Genomic DNA, 16,338 nt, shown 5'->3' on the forward strand with positions numbered 1-16,338 from the left:
ACCTTTAGTGCGCATGTATGCAAACCTCAAATTAATGCAGCTTGAACTCCCAATTCCATTGATCTCATCTAGCTGCCATAAGATGAAAATCATCAAAATTTCATAAAGATTCCCGGATCACTACCAAAATTTATATTTATCATCTGTTTTTAAAATGTAATTGTGTTATTATCATCTTTTCATACAAGTTTCATCCAAATGTGTTCTCAACCTTTCAAGTTGTTCTGCATACAAACAATAATGCAGACAATACTATATATAAGTAGCATAAAACCTCAAGTGGCAGAAATAATTACAACTGTATCCAACATCCTACAGTTCAACTGTGTTACCATGCATATGGAGCGAGTTCATGTACAACAGTACAAGAAACTGTATACCTGTGATACAAAATTGTACATGCAGTGGGTGCATAGGCCATAGTGTGGTTAATTGCATGCATAAATATATTTATATGTTGTATACATTTTACTTGTTGCATGCAATTATACATTTCGAAGATCGGCAACACGTGTATCATCAGTCTGCAAACAATAAAAAGGCAGTGTTTTCCTGACCTTGGTAAGTGAACTGGGCTTTCCTATTGTAGGTACTATACTGGTAGGCCCCTATGACAGTAGTACATGTATTTCATCACTGGATGACAATTGGTGTCAGTAACAGAGCAAACAAAGAAAGGTCAAGAGTCTAGATCTTGGACTAGATCTAAGTCTCAAATATGCTATGATATGGCTAGATATCTAACGTTAGACCTATATTTCCTATACATGCTATAGCTTGTAGAGTACCTAGTACTATTTGGCGAAACCAAATGAACTGGAACAGGGGATGGATTATCAGTGAGATGTAGTGTATCATGAGTCATAACTGAAAAACCAATAAATAGAACATCAATGTTCTCAGCCTATATAGGTTTAAGTGTCAAAGGTGTGCATTGCTTTAAATTTGCATAGAACACTTAAACCCTGAATTTGTTAAAGTCACTGCACTTCCTATCATTCATAGCTAGAGTCAAAAAGGCAGAATTATACTACATTTCAATTTCTCTATCTAATAGACAACTTTGACTTTAGGATTAGAAATAGCCTTATTAATAGCTATATGTATCATAAGTGTTGAAGATGCAGATGTTCCAGTGAATAAATACTTGCAGAATTGGGTATGAAGATTAGGCAAATAATCTGAAACTCTCTTGCTATATTCAAAGAGAGTTTCAGATTATTTGCCTAATCTTCATACCCAATTCTGCAAGTATTCATTCACTGGAACATCTGCATCTTCAACACTTATGATACATATTGCTATCAATAAGGCTATTTCTAATCCTAAAGTCAAAGTTGTCTATTAGATAGAGAAATTGAAATGTAGTATAATTCTGCCTTTTTGACTCTAGCTATGAATGATAGGAAGTGCAGTGACTTTAACAAATTCAGAGTTCAAGTGTTCTATGCAAATTTAAAGCAATGCACACCTTTGACACTTAAACTTATATAGGCTGAGAACATTGATGTTCTATTTATTGGTTTTTCAGTTATGACTCATGATACACTACATCTCACTGATAATCCATCCCCTGTTCCAGTTCATTTGGTTTCGCCAAATGGTACTAGGTACTCTACGAGCTATAGCATGTATAGGAAATATAGGTCTAACGTTAGATATCTAGCCATATCATAGCATATTTGAGACTTAGATCTAGTCCAAGATCTAGACTCTTGACCATTCTTTGTTTGCTCTGTTACTGACACCAATTGTCATCCAGTAATGAAATACATGTACTACTGTCATAGGGGCCTACCAGTATAGTACCTACAATAGGAAAGCCCAGTTCACTTACCAAGGTCAGGAAAACACCGCCTTTTTATTGTTTGCAGACTGATGATACACGTGTTGCCGATCTTCGAAATGTATAATTGCATGCAACAAGTAAAATGTATACAACATACAAATATATGCATGCAATTAACCACACTATGGCCTATGCACCCACTGCATGTACAATTTTGTATCACAGGTATACAGTTTCTTGTACTGTTGTACATGAGCTCGCTCCATATGCATGGTAACACAGTTGAACTGTAGGATGTTGGATACAGTTGTAATTATTTCTGCCACTTGAGGTTTTATGTTACTTATATATAGTATTGTCTGCATTATTGTTTGTATGCAAAACAACTTGAAAGGTTGAGAACACATTTGGATGAAACTTGTATGAAAAGATGATAATAACACAATTACATTTTAAAAACAGATGATAAATATAAATTTTGGTAGTGATCCGGGAATCTTTATGAAATTTTGATGATTTTTATCTTATGGCAGCTAGATGAGATCAATGGAATTGGGAGTTCAAGCTGCATTAATTTGAGGTTTGCATACATGCGCACTAAAGGTAAAGGCATGTGCTCAAGGTATAATGCACTACCACACAGCTGGAAGTTGATGGCATTTAAAAGCAAAAGGCTTTTATATGGGAAATTTGGCAGTTTTTAGCATGTGTGGATGGGTGGAAATGAGCTGCTTGGCAAAGGTCTGCACTGTCTGAGTATGTTTCTAGTGTAGATATTGATAACTCCATTCTTTTGGGGGAGGGAGTGGGATGGGGCATGTGGATATATGTACACACACAATGCTTCTGTTGTCATAACTTCATCTTAATTCAAGAAGTTCCATTTATTACTTTTTATGACACGCTCATTCATACCTCTCCAAACCGTATAGGCCCTTCACATTAAAAAATGGGGGGGGGGGGTAGCAAAGGTAGGGGATATGTTTGATTACTCTTTGTAAGTGAGATATTTTGTCAGCTTTTATCTTTATTTTTTGCACACCCATAGTGGGGCCTACTTTCCCCCAGTCAAATTTGATCCATGGGTGCTGTTGGCTAAATTAAACCCACGAAGGGGCGTAATGGGCGGTGGTGGGGGGGGGGGGGGGTGAGGGGATCTGGCAACCCCTTTCCCAACCAGATATCGTGTCAGTTTTTATATTTTCATTATGTACACCCATAGTACTTTCATTAGACCAAGTTTGGTGCATGGGCTGCGTGGGGTAAATTACACCCGCCAGGGGGGGCCCAGGGGGGGACGGTCTGGCAACCCCTTTCCCGACCAGATATATTGTCAGTTTTTATATTTTTATTATGACTAATCTTGTACACCCCTAGGCCATTCTTTTAGACCAGGTTTGGTCCATGGGCTCCATGGGGTAAATTACACCCGCCGGGGGCCATTTTTTTTTTTTTTGGGGGGGGGGGTCCCTGGGGGACGACCCCGCCCTCAGGTATCAGGCTGACGCCCAGTTTTGTAATGAGGGGGGTGGCCCCAGTAACTTTGAGGGGTCAAACCTTTTGGGCTTGATGGGGTAAATTGACCAGCAGCCAGCTCCTGGTCTATATTACATCTTTCGCAGTGCCTATACAAAGTTCCAGGTAACGACGTTCAATGGCAGCGACAAAAACACGCGCAGCTATGGAAGGGGGATTCCCCGTATTCTCCGCCCATGTAACCCGTATTACCCTCCAACTCCAGTTAATGTGGTGCCCCTTCACATCGTGCTATGGTACAACATTTCCGAGAATGATCTGCACTCTTGCTGCAAACTGTGTCATTTCGATTAACATTCTGTCTGTGCACGATGGTAATGTCTATGGCTGTTGAAATGATGATCTCGGAGCATTAATTAGTCTGAGACAATTATTAATGGTACGCCGAGACGGTGCCATGTCACGTGACCAGCACTACATACAAGTTTATGTGGGATACAACTGATTACTTCGCGCGCAGATGTTTAACTTTCTAACGACCGCCGCTGCAAACTAACAATCGGCGTCATAGTGGAAGTACGTGTATGTAGTACAGATACCTGTAGGTAATGAGAGTTACAGTGTTGCAAAAATTCGTCGATTATCATTTTTCATCCTCATTTGATGTATGATGTTGAGAGAAAAGAAAAGCCCAAAGCAGATGCAATTCTAGGGGTGGATGTTTCAGAGTAATAGCGATCCAATTAGTTGGCACTGATTGCGCGGATGCTCAACAGAACCGCTTAATCAAGAGCCAGCCGTCGAGACGTGTAATAAAAACCACTTAATATCAGACGATGTGAACGGAAAGCGTAACAAGAGATTGCCGTGATAACCTGTAGTCTTGGATGCAATCACGTCATAGGATTCATGAGTTAAAGTTAAAACCATGTACCAGGTGATTAATGGTGACGTAAGAAAGGTTACACAAAGGTATAATGGAGCCCAACGCACCGCATCTGTTATTAACTGTCCTTTGTAATTGATTTTATGTGTTTGAACCCAGATGAACAGGCGGTAGGATGGTAGGGGTTAAGAGAACAAATACCCAGCGTTAATTTCGTTCAATCGCTGCACGTCTGAACTCCACTACTACAGACATGTGATACTTGCGAAATCTCGTGTCGTTGTTATTTCTCCTTCCCTTCCCTTTTTTTTTTCTTCCTTTTTCCGGTGGGTGCTTGAGTAACCATGGAAACATTTGCGTCACTGTAGTCACGAGATTGTTTGAATTATAGACAATCGTTTTCGCGATGACAGGAATTCGATACAGATGCTAAAAGGTCTTGTCTCTTTAATCTGTCCTCTATCTCTGTAAAGTAAATATTGAATGAAGCCACCCTAGGCTCGTTGGCTTAAAGAGAAAAGAAAATTATTCGCCCCTCCTGAAAATCAGGGGGCTAAAAAACGGTACCCAGAGCGACCGTACGTTAGTCCCACCATTACACCTGTGCAAAGTCAATGGTGACAAGTTTCGTGAAATTTTGATGTGGAATTGCGGTAGAATCCGCCCGTCGATCCGATGTCGTGAATCAAGTATAATTTCTAGCTGGCGACAGAAACCGTTTAAAGGAATGGTAAAGTATTGGTGGAGATGAGGATTGAGCTTTTAACTTTTTGCGAGATACCAGGAAACCACTTATGAAATATTCCAGAGCATACCATTCTAGGATAATTTCAAAGTTTATTTGATAAAAATCGGTTTTGGAATGGCTGAGACATCCAAAAACAAAGTGAAACAAAGCAATCGTAATAGAAGTTGGGTCCCACATTTTATTAGGATCGCTCTGTTTTGGATATCTCGACCATTTCAAAACCAATTTTCATCAAATAAACGTTGACTTCCTCTAAGAATTGCATGCTCTTTCACATTTCATTAGAGGTTTCTCATTATTTTACCCCAAAAATGTTAGAAACCTGAAGTTAGGTCACAACCAAAATTATGCAATCCCTTTAACACAACAACGCAGAGTGGAAGAAGCTCCGCATGCTTTCCTTCCAGGTATACTTGAGTGTGTGTCAGCTCAAATATCCATGCTTACACATTTTATGAAGTTTACTGGACGTTAGTCGAACCACTTCTGCAAAACCAGGAATGGCGCAGTGTTTTCAAAAGTGTGGGGCCCACTTCCGGGTTTCATGAGCTAACAAAGTGATGACACCTTATGTATTCCTTTGTATGGTGCACAAAAAGTGTGGGGGCCCGAGCCCCCACGGCCCCCACGGCTGCGCCGGCCCTGAAAACGATGATGAAAATAGTAATGATGATATGAATAGTGGAGCTGGTAATATGTTTTGCCAATCTTTTATTTATTTTTTTTTTCGATTGCAGATCAAGAGCAGCAAAAGTGACCATGTACAAGGAAAACCGAGAAGATGATACCGAGCTGCACAACGCAATCCGGTTTCATAAATACACTCGTTAAAGGAACTATGCACTGCAAATGCATGTGACTTGTATTGATTCATGATACCCTCAATATCACTTATGTGGCCAAATTAATATCTAAATGCATGTCATATATTTGATAATGATTTTTGTACTCTAATCTTCAGAATATTTGGATATGCCTACCAAAAAAAAAAAATCAAAAATCAAAAAACAAGATTCTGCCAGTGACATCACCCATCAGTCATTGCTCAGTACAAATGTGTACTAATACGATTAACAAAAGGCACTCGAATGCACATTTTCGTATACCGGTGGGGACAGTTCTATTTTACTCGTGGGGTGTAAATCTTATTTGTCAATCGTTATCTATAATAATCACCAGTATATATATGACCATATACAGTGGAAGTCTAAAAAAATGTAGTTAAGAATCCTTCGAATGTGCGCAATTCTGGTATCGGACAAGGCATTGATTATGATAATGCAATCTCGCTAGAGAAAAGTGAAGAGAGCGGGATCATAAGTCATAGCAATCTGTGACCCTATAGCAAAGATCACTTATTGTAACGATTCCATTGCGCATGCGTGAATATCCGGGCTGTCGCGCAATAGGCCAAAGCGAACTTTCGCTGTAAATGTATAGGCTTGTTTGATTGCAATAATATGGGTCATTTGCCATGCACCTGTGTCAGATGAAGATGATCAGAATGTAAAGATCCCTGTCGCATCCTATACTTGCACCTCTATTATGGCCTTCTATCCAGGTACAAACATTACATTAAATGAAGTGAGCCAACAATCCATTGAGAACGACAACAGAAAGAAACAAATAAACAAGCAATGAGGAAAAAAGTAAGAAGGGAGAGTTCTTATGGGCAAAACTCGGGGGCACATCTCCGATCTAATGATCTAATGTATGTTTGTGTGTGTGTGTGCCTGTATGTGTTTATCAAAACGTGATCATTATAGAAAGGGTGTATCATACTCATATCAATTATTCTGCATATTAGTTACACGTTCAGGATCCACAGACCGCTTTTCATGCGTGAGAAAAATGTGAATATTATTTCTCACCAATCAGCATGAATCGTATTTTAGTCTATTTACACCTGTTCTTATTCCTCTTTCATACAAAACATTGTTTATTTCGAATGGCTGGGGGGAGGGGGAGGGGTTCTTAATGGTGTGCACTCCCACGGACTACATTGTATTTAATCAATCATTCATCCAGAGAAGAGAATGGGAACTCCATGAAAGCAGAAGTGGGGAAGACGAGCACGATGGAGAATAGATCGCAACGAAGCAGGTGGAAGGGTCAGGGGCGAGCAGGTCGGTGAATGAACTACATACATCAAGAGTAAACAATTCCACGCGGAGTCTTCTGGGCAAGTCATTGATTCAGACTGTTTGTCGCTTTGTTTTCTTTGTCTACTCTAAAAAATGATCCCTCCCTCTCTCTCGTGTTCGTCCGGCTGCTGATCGACGCTCCCTCTTTTATCTCTATGTCGATATCTATATGTCAGTCTAATTTTCACAAACAGCGGTCATTATCATTTTTTTAACTTTGTTTAGATTGGTTGTTCTGAATCTCAGATATTCTTTAGAGTTTTCCCCCCTTCCAATCCTGATTTTAACTCAGTCAACCCTTGACATTTTGGGAATCAAGTACTGACGAGCGATTCCAGGTAATTTGCTCAGTTCAATAGGACTGATCTTCTCGAAATAATGTGTTCTGCGAAATAATGTGCTGAAATTTAGGTAACGAATGTTGTGTGAACGGCAAATTAACTACACAGCACACAAACAGTTCAAAGTATACCCCTGTCGTTCTTCCACGGTGTTTATAATGTGGAGAGGGTATTATGAGTAAATACTTCTATAACGTCAATAACGACGCTGTAGAACAGCTCTGTGGGTAAACAACAGCCGATGTTACGTTCAAGTGGAGGAGTCAATAACGTACATGATAGGAGCGAAAACATGTTACCTGACGTCGTGCCCTACCCGCTCCGCCCCCTTTTCCCTGTCCACTCCCTCTTATAGTCCCGCCTTCATTTCCTTAGTACATTATTCACTGTTACGCTGAAGACTGAGTCACATTCAGGCTCCTGTGGGGATGTGTCATCTACAAGGGATGATGATTGATGCCTCTAGTAACGTTTGTGTACATGCGGGTCCTAATTGTTGTTGATCGAGACAGACGACAACGTCATCCCCTTTTTCCCGCTCTCGACCTAGGATGGCGTCCTTCTCGTCACGTCTCGGGGAAAACAGCTGATGCGATGCTCGCCCTTACCCTGCACTGCAGTGCGTCGTGTGTGATATGATTCTGTGTGTACTTCCAGCATCTCTTTCTGAGTACGTCGTCTCCGGGGCCTCAAGACACTCGCACACGCGCGTGCGTGCTTCCCTTGCCTCGTACAATCTTCCTTAGTGATCATTCTTGTTGTTATTTATCTAATAACATCCCCATGACTGTCATCACTGACATCTGTCAACGTTATCTCCACCGATAACTTAAGATCAACCCGCATGGAACAAAGGTCAAGGGTACACACATTATTGAAGTTAAATCAGAAGTACTCGTTATAATAACTTCGTGCTTCAATCTACAGTCATGAATATAGAAAGGAATCAGAGTTTATATTATGATCAAGAAGAAATTTACACAGATCAAACAAATCTCAACTAAAGCAGACGAAATGAGAGAAGCAGGAGAATGATGTAGAAAAGGAAAAAAGAAATGGATATACAGGTTCGAACGAGAAGATGGATCAAAGAAGAATATCGAGTAATGTGAGTTATCGATGACCAATATTGCAGCTATGTATGAGTGGACTGCTTCCAGTAAACCACTGAACTTCATGGAAGAGTACATATCTATGTAAGTAGTTGACAACATGTCCTAAAGACGCATTCGGCAATGAAAGAAGAGTTGTCCATTTTTTTTTAACACCTATCCCTCATTTTTCCTCCACTGTTTTCCTTGTAGAGTCATACCAAGGATATGTAATGATCGTAATAGAGCACAGAATTTACGATTTAAAAAATCACTTGTAAACAGGCCAATACTCGGACAATAAACTGCATGGCTGTGTTTAATTGATTTTTGTCCATTCGCTGAACCTTGATTTAAACACTACAGCTGCATATATAATTGATTGAAGTATACATCATCAATTAATATGCCATCTTCTGCATAAACCACATAGTTGTCGCGTGCTAAGCATCAGTCACCGGATAATACGAATAGACCCGGTCAAATGTCTTTAAGTTTTCCATGACGAACACAAGGACGGGTAATAACTTCCAGGAAGTATTCTGTCAGTAGTTCTCTTTGCTCGTCTATCATCTATTCTCTTTAATGTCTTTTTAACCCGTAGTAAGCAAGTCTATGATAAGACGTCATTAGATATAAGAGGTCCCAGGTACAATGAGCTCTATTCACAGGCATGCAGTCTGTCAAAGCAACTTGAACTCAATCAAAGTCATGTAGAGATAAGATGCGGAGTATGCAAAGGTATATGATACATACATTTGTAATTTAAATTGTCTCCGTGCTCACACCAGTCACATTAATGTATAACCGCACTCAAGACTTCGATGAGGAGAAAAAAAAAACACTACAAAAACTGATTTTTCTTGAGTTTCTCTTCGTATAGGCCTAAGATTGGTGACACGATAAATTGCTCCTGCGACAATTGCTCCAGTCTTATTTTCTCCAAGTACTTAGGGTTATAGGTTTAGAGTTGTGATAGGGTTTTAGGCTTAGTTTGATGTGAAGATTAGGATTAGGGATAGGGTTATGTTTGTGGGTAGAATTTATGTTTTTGGCTTAGCGTGCAGATATTTCATGGGAGCAATATTGTCGCATAGAGCAAATGTCATGGGACCCTATGATTAATTACTATCCCTGTTTAATATTTTTTATTGATGTCAGGAGGTTACTGAAAGCAAGCAAGCAAGCAATTAACAAACAAACACTAATAACAAAACTAAACGTTATGCTGGGCCCCATTTTATCAAGAGTATCGCTTGGATTTATATCTTTCCTCACGACATAGACTGCCATAGACTTACGAACGAAGTCATATGTATGATCATAACTCGTGATAAAACATGCCCCAGATCATGCAACTTATTGTATATTGTGATGTATATTCCAACTTTCATCGATTAGAGAGTGAAACGAGGCAAATAGAGCAGTGAAGGTTTTATGAGTACCTGGCAGAACACGACGAAAAAAAAAATCTGAAGTTTCATTTTTTCACGAAACTGCGACATCAATCACAGTCACTAAACTCGAGTGAAATTAAATGATGACTTCATTGCATCACAATGTTATGCTTCTCATTGACTTGCAAACAAATCTTCGCTAAATTTCTTCTTTGCCCTTTTAATATATTTGAAAATAAGATATTTGATTCTTTTCCCATTGCAATTCGGCCTTTACTGTTCTCGTTGCTGACTTCGCTCTCTTTAGAAAAGTCAACTTGAACGAAGGTGCGGTTTCCCTTTAAAGATATTATTCATTTCGGTGATCTGCACATTCGCGGAAAACTGATTAGTATATCCTTTGCAACGAATAGCTTCCCCCTTTTTTTGTCATTGACAATCCCAAGTGAGTAATGTCTTTCTTTTGTTGTATCTGAAATAGTATTCGTCAGTTCAAATTGTGGCTTGATATGGATTTTTTTCCCCATAGAAACTATGCAGCCTTTCTTTCATGCCATGTACTTCCTTGTTAAAAACAAAAGACGAGTAAAGAATAAAAGTGGCTTCGCAATCCAGGGATTCTCTCTTTTTTTCACAGCATTCCTATTATCATACACTCAGAGTCTATTGTCATTCACCGAGAGCTCCGTCGACAATGCTATTTTTAGTTAATGTGAATGTAGGATGTTGTACCACTTCAAAAGGCAGGCGAGAACAAAGTACATCTTTCGGAAACTTTTTTTTCTTCCTTTTATAGGCAGCACATTACAGTACCAAAGTCAAATGACTTCCCGTAATGCATGACCTATTCCCATTTCTCTTGAGCCGTTGCACTACCTATTTCACTCTTTCACGCTCTGTTCTCGAGATATATTCCATGTTCTCATTAATATCTTACGCTCTCTTCTATTGTCTGTTGAGCAACACTCCAACCTAGACGCAACTTATCGAACATAGTGGTTTATAAGTGGATTTCACTGAATGAATCACATTCACTAATGAGTAGTTGCATGTTTGTAGGCGCACAAACGAGCTATCATCGTGTGTGTTGTGTGTGTGTTGTATTTTTTTTTCGTGGTGTAGTGCACAGTACGGAGATAAGAGCGAAGGAGTCGCACAAGCATGCCTGCATTGACGTCATTCAGGGGTTCTCCGGTAACCCATGGCAACGCTGTCAGCTCACTCATTGGACCGTTATGAGATTATTCGCGGGGAACGACCGAGGGCAGTGAAAACTGAAGCGATGTTTTGCAATGCTGCCCAGCTCGTATTGTTGAGCTTCTTCAGTTGTTGTCAAATCCTTGAGCTCTTAACCCAGCTCAGACAAGCAATCTCGACTTTGCAGTGCACAGATGGGCTAACAGCTACCCCTGGAAGGCCTATGCACTGTTGGAACTAGGCGCAGGACTCTTCGGCTCATCATCGGAACATTCATTACTACCTACACACTCCGCTCGCTGAACATTCCATGGTGTTATTGCGGAGTTTACCACTCACTCACATCTTCGCCGGAGCGCCGACGGATCCCTCTATCTGCACGTGTGAGCAGACCCTGCGTCGCCTATCGATTTGCGCGTTTCCGTGTCTTTGCCTATACATCTGGATTTCTGCGCTCCTTGGGTCAGCGAGAGAACGGTGCTCTCTTAGCTCCATCACCAGCCAGTCAGTGCACAGGGCCCCGAATTCATTCCTTCTGTGAAATTTTCCCCGCGGCAGATGACAATATTGCTGGACTTCGAGCAGAATATACAAAATAAGCTGTGCTCCCGTCATTTCATGAATCAATTCGTGCTCGGTGGATTCGTTAATTTGCAGCGATAACGGACACAAAGCTCTCCTCCGAGAAAGGGAGTGCATCCCAGCTCTATACTTCCATCCTCCACCCGACGATACTTCCTCCTGCTACGAGTAGCAAGATGGCCCTCCGAGGCCGCAGGACCCGCGGCCAACATCTCTGGCGTCGCCTCGCTTTCATCGCCATTATCTTCGTGCTCTCCGTGTCTATATCATACGTAGTTCGAGAAAATGCAGGTATGTTGTTTACTTTTCCACATTGTCTAAGCGACTGTCATTAAGCCGCTCGTAATTTGCGTGCGTTTCTGATATTATTGATTGCCACCTATGCGTGAATGTAAAAATAGCGCTGGTGTGTTTCTGCATGCGTGTGTGTGTAAATACGTGTACGGATGACAATGTGACATCCGGAAAACCTTGAGCTCGGTCTGTGAGAGTGTACGGAACTATGGCGATCACGAGAGCCGCAGCTCCTGCGTTCCCCTCGCCTTAGTCAGGGTCCTCGACTTGAAAGTGAGCTGCGTGTGTGTGTGTGGTGCTCGGAAGTGTGAGAACTCGGTGGAGCGTGCTATGCGACAATTGATCCGAATAATTGATGACCACTCATATTGAAAATGAGCGCCACACGTTTGACATTCCCCCTCCTCCTCCTCAGCCTTGTAAGGAGGACATTATATTGAGGCAAAAATGCGTTTGACGTGACCGCCTGTAAAAGGAAGTGGCTATGGAACGCGAGAGAAACCGAAAACAATCGATCTTCGAATAATAGCATGTTCCTATAGAGTCGGTTTGGATATAAGTTGTTATACGAGAAGGTATAGCAACCATGACATCAATGAAATGAGGGTAATCACACTTGAAGAGGGAGTTCTAGAATCTGCCTTTGCGAAAAAGTAAACAACGGGTATTTATGCCAACCATAGCTCTTCTTCGCAAGGTCCAAATAAGATAGTTTGTGCGGTCTTTGGCACCATAGGATGTAAAGAAGGATCCAACCTTTTAAAAGCGAAATAACTGATCGTCATTGCAAGGAGAGAAGAAGTCCTTTACTCATAAAAAACAGCAGCTCGTCTTTTCCCTACATAACCCCTCTTTCTTTGCATCCCATTCAAAATAAGCAAAGAAATAGATAAACAAACATACCTAACCTCAACTCATACACAATAGAAATTCTCCAAGCGACTAACTTCTTAGAAACGGTGCGGAGTCATGCATGTTTTGTCTGTCATGACGGGAACACCCCCTTCAAATTTAGTCATCCTACGACGGGGGAGGGGGGGGGGGGTGGGGTTCGAGAGAGACCTCCTGGCTTTTGCAGACCATTGTTTGGTACATGTGTATAGACAACGTACGTAGCTTGTTTGTAAATGGCCAGCGTTCTCGTTGAGTTTGTCTTCGTCGCGTAGAAGTGCATAGGACACAACGGAATATATTGGGCACCTAGTAACTATAAGCATTTAAAACGCAGCTGCGAAGTTCATTTTACAAGGAACTGTGCACGTTATCAGTCATTTCTTGTCGCTGGCTTTGACTCACGGCAGATTCATAGAAACTTCTCTCACTATCGTGCATGTTGTGGCCGGTTGAATTACTACATAGGCCTATTATAGCAGCCTGTTTTTAAAAAGTACATGCATCATTGAAAGTAGGTCAGAGAGCAGGTACACAATGCAACAATGATACAATTTTATTACTACTGTCCTTGCGGTACAGACATTGATATCCCATAGGCCTATAAATGTGTTATGTCTATTGCATGTTCATATGTATGTATGTGTGTATGTATTATGAATACTTAGGAGGAAAATGATGAAAAGAATTGCATGTCTCCTGACCAGTGTGTTTATGTATAAATATGATAACATGAGTGTGCTGGATATTGATTGTTTTCAGAAGAAATGATTCTGTGAACTCTGCTATTTCGGTATCTATAGATTATACTTCCAGTCTCAACAATGCCAGACGGAGTTTTGTCTGACCTCGGGACTATGATAACACGAATTGTCCAGAGTTGAGTGCGTTCTGACCTGGTGTTTCATTGTATACACTCTGTGTGTTGTGTATGAGAGGAAGGGGCGTGTTTGTTGTTTCAGGTTCAACGTTGCTCGCGCGCGGTCCCCTGCGATTCCAATACAATACGTCAGTTACTACTTCGGGCGATCTCGTGTGTGAAAGGGGGTCAAATGGACAAGACGAGTTTCGTGATCTCCTTCGTAACTTTCATTGCGTCACTCAGGTAACACTGTCTCCTCAAATCCAAGGGCAGCGCGCTGTAAAGAACGCCATGAGCAGAAACCCGCACTTCTTTCGATCTCTATCTGTCTGTATGTGTCTGTCTGCGTGGCCTGGTCATCATTCTGCTCTAGTTTTATACAATCTTCTGTTGATGTTTCTTTTCTTCTGTTCTTTTCGTCCTGATTCAGATTCTTTTTGCTTTTACTGTACTTACCTTTAATGTAAACATAATTAATCTGTGCTGACTGTCAAAAAACAACAACAACAACAAAAACCCACACACTAAGCATGCGCATTTCTAATGACTAGGGAAGCTGTTTATTCAGTTGTTTACAGTTTACTGCGTCAATACATCATTGTTTACTCTCAGTAGGTCAAAAAGGACGGCTCGTTGCCTTGCTTTATATTCAGTGGTCTTCGTGATAATAATGTGCGCTTGATATATACTGCGCATTTGTATACTATAGTACTGTGCGTGAAAAGACATGTCATTTTGGGGCAAAGCATATAGCTGTAAAATATTAAAAATCTGCACGTTGGAAAATTTGTACTATGTTTGCTATTATGTGTTGCCACTTATAGCACATCAACAGGGATTAAACTGCTTGTACCCCTCCCCCACCTCTCCCCCCCCCCCCCCCCCCCCCCCCGCGAAGCTCCCTCTATGTTCATGATCATATCATTATTCGCGCGTGACAGATTAAAAAAGATGTACTGGTACACAGCATTTCTGCACAGTCAAGAGTGTTACCTGTGTCATTCACACTATAGCATGTGCGTGTGAATAATCGTGCGTGCTGTTGACTTTGGCGTAATCGACCATCTGAAGTAACCTGATCTTCACTGTAATGTATATACCTCACAAGAAAACTGTAAAACCTCAACCGAGGGCTGATCTCTTCTGTAGTTTCAGTTATAAAACGAGAAAGTGGAGCAAGGCAACATCATTAATCCATGGAGGGTCGTACAAAACCTATAGGATGACATTTGAAGAAAAAAAAATGATTACACATATGCAACAAATCAACAGACACGTGTATGTAACTGGTTTGCAAGGGATGATCTTTAATCAGCCCATGCACAGTTTTGAATTGAAAGATGGGATGGTTAAAAACGATCAAAAGATCAGTAAACGAAAGACTTATCTTGGTATAACGTTCAAACATAAATTCCCGAAAGAAATATAAAAAAACTTAATGAATAAATATTGTCCCCCATCATCCCCACAAAAAACCCAACATGCATGATATTATGTTACATGCACGCACACATACATGCACATGTATATTATAAATATAGGCCTATACACACAACTGAATGCTCATATCCTTTTCTCTTGTCCTTGGACGCAATCTCGCAACCCTGTAACCCACCTGATATCTAATCAACAGAATAAAACATGAGCAACGTCTTTGAAATAAATACCCTGCCTTACTGCAACAAATTTTCCCATTGTGTTACGATTATTTTTCTTGTTAATTGTACATAGTCACGTGACCATGAACTCCGTCACCTTGGTAACCATGTAGCCTCCTCCTTCATGGTCGTCTGCAACGACTCATTTTTAACGGTTGACCCTTCTGATCCTCGAAACAGTTTGTTGAGGGGTTGCGGATATATTATCTTCATCCATGTGATTTTTGAAGCATCATTCGCTGAAAATCAAACATGACGAAATGCTGATGAGGCCATGTCGGGGCCTTTGCCGGTCAGTATTGTGAAGTGGCCATTTTTGTTGTTTTTTGTGATTGTTTTTGGATTAAGTAGGACGTCATAAACTCATTTGGTTACGGGTTGTATCTTTGATCTTTGTTTTGTTGTTGTTGCATTCTGTGATAGGAAGGCTAGTGCGTGAATGTTTTAATATAGGGAGTGTGAGGAAGGTGTGCGGAAATTGCTGCTTAACTGGAGCAGGTATCACTTTTGGTTTTTATTGTATGGGATTTCTTCGGAAAGACACAATATGCATGCAGCGTCCTCTTCTTGGTTAAATAGTTTTTATCCTGGATTCGCATCGCGTAATTTCTAAGCAAATTTCTATGTGTTCATTCCAGCGTTAGTAATTCTCTATTTTAGGACGAAACGAAGACATGCTATATATCCGGTTTGTCGATTACCCCTGTCGTGTTCACATCAATAACAGTTCATATTGTTGCATGAGACATTCAAACCTTTGATTGATTACAACATTGAACTGATTTGAATTGAATTGAATCTACAGCTGCGATACCATCTTTTGAAATTGTAGCACTCCGTTTACACCTTCATACCATCTGCGTGCATACACTCCAAAGATCGTGGCTATAATAAACGCATCACGATATATGTCCCCCCAAAAATTACAACGGTACCCTCCGCAACGATAACTTTAAAAATAGTGAATCAATCCAAACACAAT

General features: G+C 40.7%; 1 protein-coding gene across 1 annotated transcript in view; it reads left to right on the forward strand.

Moving 5' to 3' along the window:
- The first annotated feature begins 11,171 nt into the window (after window positions 1-11,171).
- The window catches only part of LOC139723260 (sodium/potassium/calcium exchanger 3-like), a 120,062-nt gene continuing 114,895 nt past the window's right edge, over window positions 11,172-16,338 (forward strand). The window contains exon 1 of the mRNA XM_071634519.1: window positions 11,172-11,942. Coding sequence (XP_071490620.1) covers window positions 11,828-11,942 — 115 coding nt within the window. The 5' untranslated portion in view covers window positions 11,172-11,827. The remainder of the gene's footprint in view (window positions 11,943-16,338) is intronic.

Source organism: Diadema antillarum, unplaced genomic scaffold (assembly GCF_040938485.1).
Source record: "Diadema antillarum isolate AM-2024a unplaced genomic scaffold, OU_Dant_1.0 scf00000183, whole genome shotgun sequence".
NCBI lineage: Eukaryota > Metazoa > Echinodermata > Echinoidea > Diadematoida > Diadematidae > Diadema > Diadema antillarum.